Here is a 16820-nt window from a genome sequence, read left to right on the forward strand (position 1 = left end):
GATGTTCTCGACTCCGAGTACGATCGCTGGCCTAAAACTATGGCCCAGTATCAGCAAGCATTTCTTTCTGACGATTTGGATATGATAAACCTCGATTAGCTTGCCTTGTATCGCAGGAGATCTTAGTTGCACACCGTAAAACAGAACTGTTCAGGACGTCTATCCACTAGACCTGGAACTGGCAAGGAGTCCGTAGAGGGATGGCAATGCCCTAGAAGTCTAGTCTACGAAACCAGCTTCACTGGTACTTTTTGTTGGGTTACACTACGAAGTCAACCAATAAAGCGAGCTCTAAGTTCTCCTGACAAAGACAATGTTTAGCTGTATTATTGACTCAAGCAATGCTATTCGGGTATCAACTTAGCACCCTGCTCAATGCAAGACGAAAGGCAGAATAGTTGATGGATATTTGTCCAGGCTGGTTTCCAGCCACAAAGAGCTCTGACTCAGATCTGAGGGACACATAGCCCAAGGCTACCTACCGGCTATCGACTGGCTTGTGTTCACATTGTATGCATGTTGAGCAGTTAACCAAGGTTATCCACTCGAATGACTGCAATGCGCAACAGAGATACCGGCTGAGCATATAGTGATTCAATAGTTCACTGTACATTGTACTCTGATGCAAGACAGATAGCCGGAGATCCATGCTCCAGTCTTTCAGAACCAGCGTCCTTCAGATTTATTATCCTGTTTCAATTCTCTTAAGAATTGTTCATAGGATAATTGATAGGATTGTTCATCCGCGGCCTTTTAGCCCTGGGGTGCTTAGGCGCGCTTCTCGAAAAATTCTGCTGGTAACCATATTTCTGGTAATGCTTGTTTTTGGCGGCGGCAGCGGCAGCGGCAGCTATCTTCTTCTGCATATGTGCCCGCGATGGCATGTGGCTTTCCACTGACTGCAGATGGGCAATATGATCCTGGTATCTGTCGCTTTGGTACTGGTAAGGCATGGCCTCTTCCCGCACCGAGGGTAGCACGCGCTCCCACAGATTCTGGATCCGCTGCCCCTCCGTCAAGAGTTCTTCCAGATTTGACTCCCATGACCCCAGGTGGTTTGAGAACTCGCGCACGGTCTGGTTCTCCCGCTGGGACCGGCCATAGTACTGCCGTCGGGCGACGGTAGGATCAACAAGATTAATGATCCTTGATAGCAGGAATTTGCAGAAATTCGACCATGTGGGTTCAACCCTGTCATTGTTAACCACATGAAGGTCCCAAGCTCGCTCGATGTCCGGGACCACATGCCGCAAGCCTTCTTCAATCTTGCGCTCATCAGACGCATAGTAGTGCTCGTATTGAGCAAAGTGACTCTGCAGAAACTCAATAGTAAGATTGTACTCCTTTCGACTCGCTCCCCGATACTGTCTCTTGACAGTGAATGTAGGAGGAACTTCCACGTCCTCTAGTTCATCCTGTGTCCTCTCGCGACCACTCGATCCTTGCCGTGAAATAGGTTCCAGTGGCGGCTGCTGCTGTCCTTCCTCCCCGTTGTTATCCTGTCCCATGGGCCTCTGCTCTTGCACAGTCTCCAGCCCGTTTCTACCATTAAAATCGCTCGACTCTGAGTGTGACCGCTTGATTCCTCGGATCAATTCATCCACGTCATCGGTTGTAGGATTTGTCGGAGGAACCGACCTCAGCCTTGGGCCAGGCGGCGGATTGAACACAGGGCGTTCCGGTAGCCTTTCAGCCAACCGTTCAGCCAGCTGTTCTTCTACCGGCTGCTCTGACGGGACTGCTGGCAGCTCAGCTAACCCGAGGCTCTGCTGTGCTTCGGCCAGCAGCTGTTGTTCCTTCGCAATTTCACTGCGCAGTTGTAATAGAGCTCGTTGTTTGCGCATCCGGGTCAGTTCCTCCTGCAGCTGGAGGATTTCGAGATCCATCATCTTGTCGGGGTTGGAGTTGGGATTGGTAGGGGGGTATTGGGAGGCCATGGCGGCGTGCAAGGGGTTCGGCAGAAAGGCAGAGTATCAAATGTCGTTCAAAAAGTAGTAAATCATACAACCAATATATAAAATACCTTCCCCTGGCCACTGTATCCCGGCGTCACGTCGAGGACTGTACTATGCCGTGCTTGATATGGCAGAAAAAGCAAAAAGAGATTGGTTGCATGAGTCTCACGTGATGACAAGGTCTTGGTGCGGAGTCGGTTGCCGATAGTTACTGTTTAGAAACAGAGGTTCTCGTCTATGAAGTTTCGTCGACCCGACGGAATGCATATTCAATAATACGTTCTACAGAGACAAACTAGCAGATGGAAACCCCCCCCTCAACAGCTGAAGATACAACCGAACACTCCAACATCTGCGGAATAGCAACGCGTACCCTGTCAGTCGAGCAGCCCAGCCATGATTGACATTGCATACTGCCGGGCCAAGTGGCACCCGGTCCATTATTGGCACATTATGGTCTCATGCGGGATAAATGAAATCGAGTGCGGGCCGTGGTAGCGCCACATGATGTGTTGATGTATTGATGTATTGATACGTTGATGCGTTGATGCATTGATTATTGTACAAGTATTCTCGTTGAGTGTTGGTCTTTCGCTTATTCCTCCAGCATCAACACTCGGTTTGTCACCATGGCACGGGCACGGATGATCAACGGCTCTATTATCTTCGGCAGAATTCGTGTGATCTCAGTGACCCAGAAACTATCAGGTCGGATCCAGCGATCCTCCAACACCGTGCACTCCTCCTTGCCGCAATGGGCGGTCTTGCGCATGATATAGAATGATATGGGATGTGATTGGAGGAGATAATGGGATAGGTTTTGCATTATGGATGAATAGCATAGTAGCAGCTTGCTTGCTGCCAGATGGGGGAAGTGTTGCTTATATCAGTATCCTGGCCCTTTTGGCCATAATGTAGCCATTCCGTGATTCCTCTTCCTGTAGGTGCATTTCATGATAACTAAAAGTACGGTTTGATAATGTCCTCCAATTTGATCCTATGATTTCATCCAGCTGACTGCCTTGTCAGGTTGCGAATCCTGAATCTGTATATCTCGATAGGCTCACTTTCATCCGGTCGCTATCTGGCCGACCTATGATCGCTCGAGCAGATATCTACATAGAGTGTTTATAAGGTTGGACATACGGTTGTTGGATACCGTAGTCTAGCACCGTTTTGAATATGCCAGCATTCTGGAAAAAGCTATGCTCTTGGCTCGGGGATAGGCAATCCACCAATCCAGATGTCTCAGAAACCAAAGATCCCCAGGTCGACTTGGTCGAATCGCAATCCACAGACTACGATGCAGTCGCATTCTCCAAAATTAGAGCCACGGAGTCCATGCGCACATGGAGGGGGAAGTATTTCGTATATGCCGGGTACGTATAGCATACATCGCTTTAGAGCAGAGCTAACATGTCCAGACTCGGCCTGATCATGACCATCTTGTAAGTCCACCACCATCGCCACCTCCACGCAACCACATCTAATAAAGCAGCGAACTCGACAACGCAACAGTAGGCACATACCGCAACTACGCAACCTCAGCCTTCAACCAACTCTCCGTTCTCGCCTCCCTAAACACCGCAACCAGTATCATCGGCGCAGTCTTCAAACCACCCATCGCCAAATTGTCAGACGTCCTAGGCCGCGCAGAAGCATACCTCTTCACCGTCTGCTGCTATGTCGTGTCGTACATCCTCTGCGCAGCCTCCAAGGACTTTAGCACGTATGCTGGAGGCGTTATCCTCTACGCCGTCGGACAGTCAGGTATAACCGTCCTTAACGCAGTACTAATCTCAGATCTGTCCTCGATGAGATGGCGAGGCTTCGCCTACAACATCCTCTACCTCCCCTTCCTCGTCATACCATGGGTATCCGCGTTCATAGTCGACAGCGTCGTCAACGGTATCGGCTGGCGCTGGGGAATCGGCATGTTCGCCATTCTCATGCCCTTCTGCGCTAGCCTCATCATAATCACACTCGCGGTGTTCCAATCTCGCGCAAAGCAAACAGGCCTCATCCTCAAGGACCGTCTCACCCTGTACCAATTCTGCTCCCGCATTGATCTTGGCGGCACACTCCTCCTCAGCGGCGGCTTCGCCCTCCTGCTTATCCCGATCACCATCGCATCTACTACAACAAGTCGCTGGAAAACACCCTGGGTAGACGCCCTTATCGCCCTAGGCGTAGTTTGCCTTATAGCTCTGTATCCGTACGAACGCTACATCACAAAACACCCCGTCGTACCCGTGCGGTACTTCCGCGTCCTCGCCATTATAACATCCGTCTGCCTAACATGTATCGATAATGTCGGCTTCGGGGTTACCCACACATACCTATACGCCTGGTCAACAGTGTCAAGGGGCTTCTCTGCGCGCGACGCCCAGTTCCTAACCTACACGAATGGCGTCATGCAAGCGCTCACTGGCATGATAATCGGGCTTGTCATTTACCGTTTCTGCACGTATAAATGGATCCTCGTCGCCGGCGCTATAATCCGGCTAATAGGCTACGGGGTGATGATCCGGCTGCGCACGAACAACAGTTCCGTTGTGGAGCTCTTCATCGTACAACTCGTGCAGGGATTGGGGAGCGGAATCATTGAAACAATTGTTATTGTTGCTTCGCAGATTGTTGTCCCGCATAAGAAGCTTGCGCAGGTTACGTCGTTGCTTATGTTGAGTGCGTTTTTGGGGAATGGGATTGGGTCTGCTATTGCTGGGGGGATTTATACGGATACGTTAAAGAACCGGCTACGAGAGCGACTTGGGTCGGGAGTTAGCGATGACAAACTGGATGAATTGTATAATTCGATTACGGGGGTTTTACCAGCGTGGGGATCGTCGGAAAGAGGAGCTGTGAATGGGGCTTATTCGGATGTTATGGGGTAGGTCTCCTGTTTCTGATAGTCCAGGAAGGAATACATGCGCTGACTGGGTAGGTATATGACAATCGCTGCACTTGGGATTGCGGTGCCGGTGGTCATACTCGCATTGTTCGTCCCGAATAATAGACTTGGGTATGTGCATTTCTCTTCTCTATACATGAATTTCACTGACCCGTCAGCGACGGCCATAACCTCGTCCAAGACTGGTCAATAAACATCACAGCTACAGAAACAGAAAATGAAAACAAAAACGAAAACGAAAAATCCAAAGGATGATACCATCACTCTATTCAAACATACAATCAAATATAATCAAATTATACTTATAATGATAATATCATGACTTCCCAGTTCAATCCGAAATCATTAGCAATTCCACCAACCCAACCCGGTGCAATCCTAGCTAGCCTAAACCGACCCCAAAGACCCAAACACAAACTTCATCTTCTTATCCACCTCGTCATTGTGTGCCACCATCGCCGTGATATTCTCACTCGACATCTTCTCCTCCACCGTCTTCTTATACTCATTCCTCTCGTCATTAAGACCCTGTATCAGCGCCACGACAACGGGCTTGATGCCCATTTTGTGGAAGTGATCGGACTGCACATATTAGCCCACCACCCAAACCTACATTTAACAGTTAAGAGGGAGAGAGAAATGGGGACAAACCTTCCCATGCGTCGAACTCAACGCCTTCACTATAACTGGATGCAACTCCTCATAACTCCCCGCCCAGCCCTCGAAGTCATCGCCACTAAGAACAGGCAATTGATCGAGGTTCAAGCGCGCACTCCGAATCGCACTTTGCGCGTTGTTCACGCGACTGGCAAGCGTGAGCAGGCCCCAGACACCGCCGTTATAGGAGTCCAGGGACTCGGTCAGGAGAGAGAGGTGGGATTTGATGGAGGAGAGTTCGGAGATGGAGTTTGTGAGGGCAGCGTTGGAGGATGCAGAAGCCAGAGAGGTGAGGGAGGTGAGGAGGATTGCGAGGAGGCGTTTAGGGAGCATTTTGATGGTATGTTTTGTTGTTGGGTAGTGAGTGAGGCTTGGCTAAGATCTTGAGTGTTTGTGGATGATGTTGAGAGCAAGAGTTACTGGCTAAGGGGGTTATATACCTTGTCGGAGAATATCAGGTGCATCGTTATTTTCCTTGATGTACAGACTTGTACAAAGTATGGCAATCATTAGTTTGTTCCGTAAGGAGTCTAGTTCAATGGTGGAAGATGTTGATGTGTCGGATGCATTGCTGAAGTGTTGACTCATCTACACCGTCACTGTATGTTGATAACTAGAGTTAGATAGCCTCGCTAGGCATAATTCTAACTTCACAAATGGGAAATAGTAGAGAAAAGTACATTGACAACAGTCTACTGTCCGTCATTGAATAACAATCCCAGTCAAGATACAAGTCCATGTACCGCCGTTCTGGCATTGAGGAGTAATATCTCAAAGTACTTATATTTGGTACAAAGCACTTGTACAGAATACACCGTACAGCCCAAAACCAATAGCAGGAAAAGAAATCATGCGTGCGAGTTCCTATGCAATTTGTAGATCCCAGATGAAACTAAGCCGACTAGTTTGTTCGTTCAGACTGAGCCTCGGATGCTGGACTCCGGTGCAAGTGGCTGGTTTTTTCTTTTTCCCTTTGGCTTTGGTTCTTTCATGTTGTATAATGTAATGCAGGTAGGTGATAGTGGCTCAGATCTCAACTATGTATTGACTGGATCATGGTTAATGTATGGGCACGGATGTTTACTCGGCTGTATACCCTTGGGGGTACTTGCCCGTACTCAGGCACAAGCATCCACTCAGCACAATCCCAACATCCAAACCCACCCCTCTAGTACTCTTTACCTGTAAGCATTGACTGTCATAAAGTAGATCCACAGCTCAGCCAGCCACGATCGATTAACCACCAGTTCGCGCCAGTTCGCATCAATAGTCCCCGACGATCGTGATTAATTCGGCCGTCTACAGATCCACCGCGACTCGCAATAGTCAATAGTCTCGTTTTGCTTTTTCGCGGTTTATAAACTGGCGTTCCCTTTTCTCGAGAAGTTTATTTTCCTTGCGAATATTTCGGTCTATTTGTTTTACGGGAATTTCGTTTTTGTTCTATTGAATTTGAGTTCCTGCAAGGGTTACCGTCGAGATGCCCTCCCTCCGCACTACCCTCGTCGCGGCCCTGACAGCCTGCTCCACAGCAACAGCTAGCCTGATCAACGACTTCTCCTGCAAAAGTGACTCCCACCCGAACCCCGTGATCCTCCTGCATGGTCTTGGAGCGACGGGTTACGAAGACATCAACGTGCTGCAATACTGGCTACAAGCGAAAGACTACTGTACATTCGCGCGGACATACGGCGCCTACGATGGCTTCCCGTTCCTGGGCGGATTGAAACCGATCGCCGAGTCCGCGAGCGAAATCGCAAAATACATCCAAGAAGTCGCCGAGAAGACCGGCGCGGATAAAGTGGATGTTGTGGGCCATTCGGAGGGCGCGCTGCAGACGCTTTACGTGCCAAAGTTTCATTCCGAGGTTGTGCCGTTGATTGACAAGCTGGTTGCGATTGCGCCGCCGACTCGCGGCACGAATTTCGCGGGGTTGTATCAGCTTGCGATAGATTTGGGGAATAACACCAAGAGTGTTGTGGACAAGGCGTTGGATACGGTTGGGTGCCAGGCGTGTTCGGAGTTGGTCACGGGTGGGGAGGCAATTAAGAAGTTGAACGATGGGGAGCCGATTGTGCAGGAGGGGAATTCGTTGACGGTGATTGCGTCGAAGCACGATGAGTTGGTTACGCCGGTGGAGACGTCGTTTGTGCATGAGGAGGGCGTGAGCAATGTGTGGGTGCAGGATAAGTGTCGGTTTGATGTTGTTGGGCATATTGGCGAGGCGTATGATCCGAATGTGTGGAATTTGGTGAAGAATGCGTTGGATGATACGCCGGAGAGGGATTTTATTTGCGTTGTTGGATCGCCGTTGAAATAGCGGGCGACGCGAGCGAGCATTGTACCTGTAATAATAATTGTCAATAACATAATAGCATTTCCATGGACTTAGTCTTGTATATTGCGGTTTCCCCTTGCGATCCCGTGACCGTCGGAGTGACGAACCGCTCTCCGCCAAAATCAATACCGACATCATCACAGCCATGGCACAATCGACCCCCGGCCTCAATGGCAGCGACGCCATCTACTACGCCCACAGCACAACCACCACCGCCGCCCCCGCCGAAAAAACCTGGCAAGCCCTGATCAACACCTCCACTTGGCCGTCTTGGAACACCTTCTGCCCCCGAGTAACCATCCGCCATCAACCAGACCAGAATGACTCCGCGATCCTGCAACTTGGCACGCAAATGACCTTCCACGTGCACATGGATGCCAATTCACCCGCCGAAACAGACACCTACCTGGTCGTCACGCAGTTCGAGCCACCGGAGGGGGGTAAAACTGGTCGCATTGCATGGGCGGCTGATTACACTGCGTCGGGGACACTGCCGCGCTTCTTGCTGCGGGCGGAACGCGTGCATGAAGTCGTGCCGGTCGAGGGTGGGAGTGGAGTCAGGAATTGGGAGGTGCAGGCTGGGTATGCGGCGTATGCGGTGCGGTGGATGTATGGGAGGGTGATTCAGGAGGCGTTTGAGAGGTGGGTGGAGGAGTTGAGGGAGTATGTCGCTAGTAGTTAGTGCTGTGTAGGTAATACAGGATTGGTACAGGTGCAGTGCGGGCAGGGTTCATGGTTCGTGCTCGGGCTGTTGAATTGAGACATGCATACTCCGTACATACTCAGACTAATCCGGCCTGGTTCCAAACGAGCCATGTAGTGTGATTGCAGCGTCGCAGCGCCAATACACAAGCAGTATCCGGTGTGCTTCACGCCTAATCGGGGAATCGCTGTGTTCTGTAAACGGAAGGTGGACCTATCCGAGAGCCTGGCAGACCCACGTGGGCCACGAACTGTCTGTACAAAATAATGCAGAGTAGACGCATTCATACTATGTAAAGAGCAAGTGCGGAGGGGTAGTAACGTTTGGCAGCTATCGAAGGATTCAGAATTTGCCTCACCCCAACCTACCGGAATGAGACGAAAAGATAAGCAAACGGCCCGAATAGGAAACCCGTCGGGTTGACAGGACGCGTTTGCAGTGACTATCATTGGTGTGCTTGAATAACACTAGGCCGGGGATAGCATAGTGTCCGTGATGCATGCACTGGCATATCCGAAGTAAGTTAAAGTGTCACATTTTGTATAGAACAGTACGACATGCTCCGTACAATATAGAATAATAGATCAAATACACCATGAGAAGCGTTATTGTGGAAAGTTCAGAAGATAGAAGCAGGAGATAAGATAGTGTAGTAGTATGTAGGAGCAATGCACAATGTAGTAATCTCAACATTATGTGGGATACTGCCACAACCATGTGGGACGCCTCATTTCCTGCGATCTTCCTCAAATTTTCATTTTCATTTCTTTTTCACTCGTTCTTTTTTCTGCATCTTATATCCCCCATTCCTCGTTCTTTCAGTTCTTTCAGTTCTTTCTCCTTTACAATCGAGTCGTCATCCTTGGTACATCCACGGTTCAAACCTGTTCTGCCTTGCCACTTGCTTGATTATGCGCCTTGCGACGGTCCTTTATCTCTACGCTTCGCCTTCTCAGTTGCTCGCTTTTTGATCGAGCTTACAATTCTTCACGCATTCACATTCACATTCGTATATCCCTATATCGAGCTATTCAAAACAATAATACAATGCGCCACCACCACCACCTCTCTGTCCAAACGGACGCCCAACCTGTCGCAACAACAACCCCCCCGGTAACCCCCAGCACGCCCTTAAAACGAGACTCAAACCCCGCCCAAGACGCGGCAGACACCCTCCTCTACACAGACTCCCTCGACTACCACCACCACCCCGACTCCTCCACCCCCATCCAATTCGGCCACGGCGTCTGGAGCGTCGTCTACAAAGCCTCCTCCCTCCCCGCGCCATCCACCACGGACTCACACTCTGATCCTGCGCTGATAACGCCACCGGCCTCGCCAGCCTCGAAAAACCGCATCGTCGCTGTGAAATCGCCCATCAGGAAAGATGCGCATGCAGTCTTAGAGTGCGAGGCGAGGGTGCTTACGCGGTTGAGTCTGACACCGGGGGCGGAGCAGTATATTGTTTCGTTTCTGGGGTATCTACCTAGATCTCATGCGTTGGTTATGGGTGCTGTGCCGCTGGCGTTATCGAGTTATATAACAGAAGAAGCGGTTAAGGCGCAGGAACGGCGCAGCACGGCGAACATGTTTGAGCCTGTGCTGGGTAAACAGCGATGGGGTAGTCTGACACAGAGACTTATCTCTGGGCTAGACTGGATGCATAACACGGCCGGTGTTGTGCATGGGGATATTAAGCCGCATAACGTTTTACTGCGGCGGGTATCTGCTGTTGACGATGATGAGGGGTTCGGCTATGAACCCCTCTACGCGGACTTTTCGTCAGCGCATGACACTTCCTCTACGACATCCTCGCCAGCGCCGGGGTCAGCATTAACGCCGCCCTTTGCAGCGCCGGAATTGCTTTCTCCGGCTGCGTTGAAGTCGCCTACTGGCGCAACGCCGACAACTGCCTCTGATGTGTTCTCATTAGCGGTGACGCTTCTTGCTGCTGCGACGGGGGATTTGCTGCTGTATCCTGGGGCGAGTCATATGCAGAGACTTGCGATGGCCCGTGAAGGGCATCGGGTTGTGGAGTTTGCGAGATCAGGTGGGAATGGGACAAGGGTTGCTAGAGGGGGTGTTGTAGAGAGAGTTGTTAGCGGGGCTGTAGTTAAGGAGCCTGCGGAGAGAATTGGGGCTGGGGAGTGGGTTGAACTGGTTATGAGCACCTAATAGATGGGGTTGCTGTGTTCGGTTAGATGATATATTGCTTTTGATACCCTAGATTTACCTACGAGGTTATATGTCCTTCTTGTGTATAATTATCATACTATTTTAATCATTTCATTACTGTTTCTTTTCTTTTCTTTTTTTTTTTTTTTTTTTTTTTTGAACTCATGAAACATAACACGAAGTGGGTATACTAGTTAAGCCTCTTGTACGAGGCCCTATAATCGCCCGTCCGGAACGATGTTAGCGACCCTCCCAGCAGCCGGTTCAAATGCACCGGCGACTTATCTGCTGCCGTGTTCATATACTCCAGTGTGAGTTCCCACATCGTGAGAACGGGTAAGCTGCGTAGTCGCACCTCGCTAAGATCGTAGTCGATGTTCTCCTGGTAAGTGGTCGAGGGATCAACCTCAGACGGGAGAGGCTTGGGTATACTGTCGAAATCTGGCTTGGGCTTCTTTCCCGCGTATGTGGCTAAGCTGGGAATAACGCGGATGAGGTCGTGGAGAGGTCTGGTGGGGAACATCAGGGTCAAGAGCTCCGAGACGGGCATGCTGCCGCGAGTATTAAAGGCGAGAGTGAGGAATTCGAAGAGCTGAAAGAAGTTGGATCGTTTCGACGTGTCGACTTGTTTCACGATTTGCATGGCTGGGGAATTCGCATCTGGCTCGAAATAGAGCACCGTGCGATCGAGTTCTTGCGGGAACAGTTCCTCCGGGTCGATATGGAGCGGCTCGAATGGCCGTCTATCCCAGTGAAGAAGTGCATCGTCGAAATTACCCGTGTGAAGAGACGCGCGGTGGTCGTCAACGAGTCCTGACAAGTGGGTGAACGTATCGTAATGGTTTTCAGATGCTACCTCCTCGATCTTGGACGAAAGGGCCGCAATCTGGTCCGTATACTGCTTCAATGATTCCGATGTTGTCTTAGGGTTTGCGGCCGCCTGCGAAAGCGACTTGGTCAGTTGGTCGATTTGAATTCTCTTTTCCTTTAGTTGCGCGCGGATGTACGCATGGCGGTTGTCCTGGTTTAATTGGATAAGCGCCCTTGAGCGTTTTTGCTTGGCAGTCCTGTCAGAAGAAGTCTTCGATACTCCTTCAACCAGTTTCATCAATTGTTCAAGTTTATCTGTCCTGACTCGAGGCGTATATGGAGCGGGCTTCCATCCTGTCTCAGGGCTTTCCGGGGCAAGAGTATAGGCGCGAGGCTCCCTTCCTGGCGGTATCTGGATCTTGTTCGCTGCAGTCCTCTCAGACACTCTTGCTGCATTCTGGGTCATCACGTCCCATCCTTTGGTCATTGTCCAAGATCCAGAGTCCATGGGACTGGCAAGTTCAAAGGCATGAAGCGCAAGACTTTCCGTCAACAACGCCGGCCGTTTCCGTTCCACAACGCTGCGAGGGATGATATTTTGAACCTCTACCGATGGTAGTGTAGCTAGCAACCGTACACACCCATAATTATGGAATCCTGCTTGTCGCATGCACATCTCCAAGAATATTGACCACCATCGCGATGGCGTGTAGTGGTTCCGTTTCGAGGTATTCGGCGGTGGGCTGGCAAGGACCAGTAGCGTATCGTTCTTGGTCATGGTACCGGAACTATCTCCACTCGAAGGTCCCTGTTCTGGGAGATGCTTGGATATCACACTATCCCAGTCCCTGTGCGAATGTATGTCCAGAGATATCAGGTCGTAACTGGGTTTACTTGCAACGAGGGGCTTGAGAAACGGGCCATAGGTATCAAGGAGCGGCTCAATCATAACATGACGTCGGGGTTTGAGAAGATCATTAGCCTTGGACGAAAATAAGCCAACACCTGGCCATAGGTCGAGGATATCGATTGGAGATTTGCGATTGAGGTAGGGTGAAACGCGATTGAGAATGTCATCTGTGAGTTGTTAGTACCTCGTCCTTCCTAACTTGCTTTCTCCAGCGCCGTGTTACCGCAAAGAGCCTCGTTCACAATCTCGGATTTAGCCCATGTTCTCTTCCTCCCAGCGGTTGGAAACCTGTCGTTCATGCGCTTCGTTAGAGGAAACCGGGTGATGGGCGTCCATCGGTTGGCGCCCGTCGGCATCTTGGCTTATACGCCAGTAAAAGTATAATGCTATGAAGCAGAATATACACGGCAGTCCATGCTTGTTGGTGTTTCAGTGACAAGTGGATGTCGTTGTGGTATGATGGTAGCGCAGGGTGACGGAGAAGAGGGGAGAAGAAAGTTGAAGCTCCGCCACCGCCGCGGCTTGCGACAGACGGTATTCTAGCAAGCCACTTTTACAGAACAGCTTCATTTTTCATATAGCATCCTATATATCCACCGATCGTTTCAAATCTCTCGTACTGTCGTCCCCTTTCGTCTCGCCGCCTTGATGCGGCTCTTCCCCGCCACGACGTCTCTGGTTTCGCGCCAGGCACCGAACCTCTGACGACTGCCTGAGCTTGAGCTCCTCGTCCGGACGCATTTCCTCAACAATCCTCTATTTCAGCCGAAATATAAATCGCGATCTAATCACGAATGATGGCGTCGCAGTTATCCTCAGATTCCTTGGGGATTACCCCACCTCAGAGTGTCGAGAAGATCACTCGCAGAGCTCAGGACTACGAATACAACCCACACATCTCACTTCGGAATTGGTTAAGGACTGCAACAACTCTGGTCAGGGAGGTGTGTTTATATTTACTCCATAGTAGTTGAATGGTTGAAATTGACACCATGCCTTGGTTAGGCCCGTATCTACGAACGCGAAGGAAACGACGAACAAGCCTACCTCCTCCTCTTCAGACATGCCCAACTCGTACTCGTCAATTTGTCGAAACATCCCGAATCCAAACAAGAAAAGAACCGAAAGGCGTTACTTGAGGCAGAGACCGAGGTTAAAGCCAGCATCGAGAAACTAGAGACGCTAAAGCCCCGAATCAATAAACGCTACGAACGATATGTCCGGTCAATGCGCGAGCGTAAAGCACGGAGACAGCCGTCGATTACGACTTCACCACCCCAAGACCCCATTCGTCATGACCCGGCTCTGGCAGGCGTCGCTGCACCGTTGGAAGCGGGTGAAAATAAAGGGCTCGCGGTTGAACTAGCAAGGACGGAAATTAGCCGACGAGCGACAGCAAGGAAGGCTTTACGGGAGGCAGGAGTATCAGAAGAGGAGGAGCGCATTCGACGCAGTGCTGGACTTTGGGGTGATTGGGAGAGTGCGTTGGAGAAGGACGGGCAGAAGACGACGGATAAGAACGACTTGAGCGCGCGGATCCAGGAGGTCAGGATCAATGTCGACCAGACACAAAAGGAACGCTATACAAAGCCTACTCCGCGACAGCAGACTATACCGTCTCCTGTGTCTTCCTATAAGTATCCTACTGTTCCGCGACAACAACCACTGGGTACCGTCACCTCTCCACCAGTCGTGCCAGTTAAGCCGCAAACTCGGGTGGATCCTCCTGCGCTACCTCCGAAGTATATCGAGAATTATGGCCCAGCACTCATGGACAGCCCTCCACCACGCCCAAACAAGATCTCGCCATCAGAACCCACGCCGTCATTACTACCACCCGCTCTTCCAGACAAAGTACGCCCAGAAGACGATACAAAATCTCGATCCGACCTCGACCCATCCAGCTTCACCTTCAAACCATCCGCCTACCTTGAAAACGGAACACCTCTTCGCACTGTCTTCCTTCCCCCAGATCTCCGGACACAATTCCTTATATTGGCTGCTTCCAACACTCATCGAAACCTCGAAACCTGCGGAATTCTCTGCGGAACTTTAATCTCCAACGCACTCTTCGTCTCAAGACTCCTCGTCCCCGAACAAACATCCACATCCGACACCTGCGAAACCATAAACGAATCCGCCATCTTCGACTACTGCGACTCCGAAGACCTAATGGTGCTAGGCTGGATCCACACGCACCCAACCCAAACCTGCTTTATGAGTTCAAGAGACCTGCACACACATTGTGGATATCAAGTGATGCTACCAGAAAGCATTGCAATCGTGTGCGCTCCCAGCCAAACACCTGACTGGGGCATTTTCCGGTTGACAGATCCGCCTGGTCTCAAGACGGTGCTGAATTGTACACAGCCGGGGCTATTCCATCCTCACTCTGAGACTAATATTTATACGGATGCGTTACGGCCGGGCCATGTTTTTGAGGCTAAGGGGTTGGAATTTGAGACGGTTGATTTGCGGCCTGAGTCGAGAATTTAATCCGTTTTACTATACCACTGCAATTTGGTTTTTCTTTTATTTTATTTTATTTTATTTTTATTTTTATTTTTTTTTTTTCCACGCTGTCTATTTGTGCTAGCTTGCGACGAGTTACGATTTTCGATGAATTAAGCATGATTTAGACACAAATAATATTCGATTGTCACACTATCGTAGAAACATCTAATATATGATTATTTACCGCCTAGTATTTTGCCAGTACACAAAAGCGGTATGGCCAGCGGGAAAATCACCATCCAAAACTTTCTACTCCACTTTACCTGGCAACTAGCCCTAAAACCCACCCCATATCAACCTGTATGCATGCACATAGATATACAACATTAACCCCTTAACCAAGTCCAATCTCAATATATATATATTTTCAACCCATCACCCCAATCAAAGCACCGCAAGTCAATCACCAACCCTCCTCTCCCTAGACCTCGACTTCGATGGCGCCCTAGACCTGGATTTCGACCGTCTCTTCGCACCAGATCCCGAATGAGCTCCTGCCATCCGGTTCGGTGTGGGAGGGCGCCGCGAACTACGTCGGCTGCGCAGGTTGCTGGTGTTGATAGTTGTGCGGGTGTCTGCTGGTTGTCGCTGCGTTTTGTTAGTATGCTTGATGGAAAAAGGGATGGGAGGGGAGAGTGGAGGTGGGAAGGAAAGAGATGGGAGTGAGAAGAGGAGAGACGTACTTGGAGGCGGTCGTCGCGCTCGCCGCTACTTGCTCTGCGGCGACGGGGGAGGTTGGCGGCTTGCTCGGCGGCGAGGTTGTCTGTCATTGTTTTTGTAAGGTTGTTGGTTGTTTGATTGTTTATAGTATGTTTTTGACTTTGATAATTGTGCTCGGGAGAGGTAGTTGGGTGGTATTTATACTGGGTGCTAGATGTAGTAAGGTCATCATCGCGTGTTTTGCCCCAGGTTCGGAGGTAGGGTCCGTCTGGGGTATGATGGTTTCGTCCATGGCTCAGGCGCAATAGTGCATGCAGCCAGGTAGAACATATCCTGCGGTCCTCGATGACTTCGAGAACAGTGCTGGGCTTGCAATACCCGTGTATAACTATCTGGATGTTGCGCATAGCGGCGCTCACGAAGGGCAAAATTTTTGGAGGGGGGTTTCATGGGGATTGCTGCATTTAATATGTTAGTTACGCATTTAATATGGAGTATAAAAAGATACAGATACAAGAAAAACGAAGATCCATTGAACGCTCAACTTACATAGGAAGTCGGTAGCGCGGTTCCCCTGTTACTCTCGGTGTTCCTCTTGTCTATGGTGATCAGTTTCTCTGTTAACCGCTGGACCTATCTTTCTTTCTTTTTTTGTGATCAAACCCATGGCAAAGAATACAAGAACCAAAACGGAAAGAAACATGCTGGCCGCACAGCTATTGCAAACCGGCACAAATACAAAAAGAAAATATATTCTAATAAACTCGCAATGTGGTATTTCCGCATTGGAAATGGAAACTCAGGACGGTCGATCAAGTGTCCGCTAAGTGACATTAGACTCTTCAGGAACTCCCTCCGTGCGTCCCTGTTGATCCCTGTCAACAATGTGAAAGGTCCACTGCGCAGCACTTTCGTGATACCGTGTACAGGGCCTCCAGTGCGTAAACTTTGAAAAAATTAAGGAAAAATGGTAGCCTTGACAAAGGTATATGTATAATCTTCAATGCTGATAACAAACGCTTCGTACTCCCCAAAGCTTTCATCGTGATTGAAGACCATGTTTGCCTGTAACAAAGGATGTGGGATCTCGTATCTCGCCATCTATAAATCATCGGCTGTTCGTTTAGCCTGTTAAACCGATTTTGCACTTCTGTTTAGCCTGTGGTGTACCGTAGCGTGAACCATAC

General features: G+C 50.0%; 8 protein-coding genes across 8 annotated transcripts; 5 read left to right on the top strand and 3 right to left on the bottom strand.

Annotated features, from left to right (window-relative positions):
- Positions 1 to 284: 284 nt before the first annotated feature.
- Positions 285 to 2210, bottom strand: EURHEDRAFT_415912 (uncharacterized protein). The gene has a single exon (XM_040782814.1). It carries the CDS (start codon positions 1935 to 1937, stop codon positions 705 to 707), a length of 1233 nt encoding a protein of 410 aa, XP_040635609.1. The 5' UTR covers positions 1938 to 2210; the 3' UTR covers positions 285 to 704.
- Positions 2211 to 3137: 927 nt separating this feature from the next.
- EURHEDRAFT_463717 (putative siderochrome-iron transporter) lies at positions 3138 to 4849 on the top strand (the record flags this gene model as incomplete). Its single annotated transcript, XM_040784900.1, has 3 exons — positions 3138 to 3334; positions 3380 to 3403; positions 3454 to 4849. 3 exons carry the CDS (start codon positions 3138 to 3140, stop codon positions 4847 to 4849), a joined length of 1617 nt encoding a protein of 538 aa, XP_040635610.1.
- Positions 4850 to 7003: 2154 nt separating this feature from the next.
- On the top strand, positions 7004 to 7843 carry EURHEDRAFT_463691 (esterase/lipase family protein; the record flags this gene model as incomplete). Its single annotated transcript, XM_040784898.1, has 1 exon — positions 7004 to 7843. One exon carries the CDS (start codon positions 7004 to 7006, stop codon positions 7841 to 7843), a length of 840 nt encoding a protein of 279 aa, XP_040635611.1.
- A 163-nt stretch (positions 7844 to 8006) lies between these two features.
- Positions 8007 to 8543, top strand: EURHEDRAFT_463813 (SRPBCC domain-containing protein; the record flags this gene model as incomplete). Its single annotated transcript, XM_040784910.1, has 1 exon — positions 8007 to 8543. The coding sequence occupies one exon, from the start codon at positions 8007 to 8009 to the stop codon at positions 8541 to 8543; it is 537 nt and encodes a 178-aa protein (XP_040635612.1).
- A 618-nt stretch (positions 8544 to 9161) lies between these two features.
- EURHEDRAFT_415921 (protein kinase domain-containing protein) lies at positions 9162 to 10887 on the top strand. Its single transcript, XM_040782815.1, has one exon. It carries the CDS (start codon positions 9612 to 9614, stop codon positions 10737 to 10739), a length of 1128 nt encoding a protein of 375 aa, XP_040635613.1. The 5' UTR covers positions 9162 to 9611; the 3' UTR covers positions 10740 to 10887.
- A 42-nt stretch (positions 10888 to 10929) lies between these two features.
- EURHEDRAFT_463891 (uncharacterized protein) lies at positions 10930 to 12815 on the bottom strand (the record flags this gene model as incomplete). The annotated part of the gene is made up of 2 exons (XM_040784913.1): positions 10930 to 12626; positions 12683 to 12815. 2 exons carry the CDS (start codon positions 12813 to 12815, stop codon positions 10930 to 10932), a joined length of 1830 nt encoding a protein of 609 aa, XP_040635614.1.
- A 441-nt stretch (positions 12816 to 13256) lies between these two features.
- On the top strand, positions 13257 to 14955 carry EURHEDRAFT_463857 (putative endosome-associated ubiquitin isopeptidase (AmsH); the record flags this gene model as incomplete). Its single annotated transcript, XM_040784912.1, has 2 exons — positions 13257 to 13403; positions 13465 to 14955. 2 exons carry the CDS (start codon positions 13257 to 13259, stop codon positions 14953 to 14955), a joined length of 1638 nt encoding a protein of 545 aa, XP_040635615.1.
- Positions 14956 to 15123: 168 nt separating this feature from the next.
- EURHEDRAFT_389131 (uncharacterized protein) lies at positions 15124 to 15860 on the bottom strand. Its single transcript, XM_040779769.1, has 2 exons — positions 15657 to 15860; positions 15124 to 15561 (listed from the first exon to the last, which is right to left on the bottom strand). Exons 1-2 carry the CDS (start codon positions 15741 to 15743, stop codon positions 15373 to 15375), a joined length of 276 nt encoding a protein of 91 aa, XP_040635616.1. The 5' UTR covers positions 15744 to 15860; the 3' UTR covers positions 15124 to 15372.
- Between the last annotated feature and the right edge of the window lie 960 nt (positions 15861 to 16820).

The sequence above is a fragment of the Aspergillus ruber genome (genome assembly GCF_000600275.1).
Source record: "Aspergillus ruber CBS 135680 unplaced genomic scaffold scaffold00030, whole genome shotgun sequence".
Classification (NCBI taxonomy): domain Eukaryota; kingdom Fungi; phylum Ascomycota; class Eurotiomycetes; order Eurotiales; family Aspergillaceae; genus Aspergillus; species Aspergillus ruber.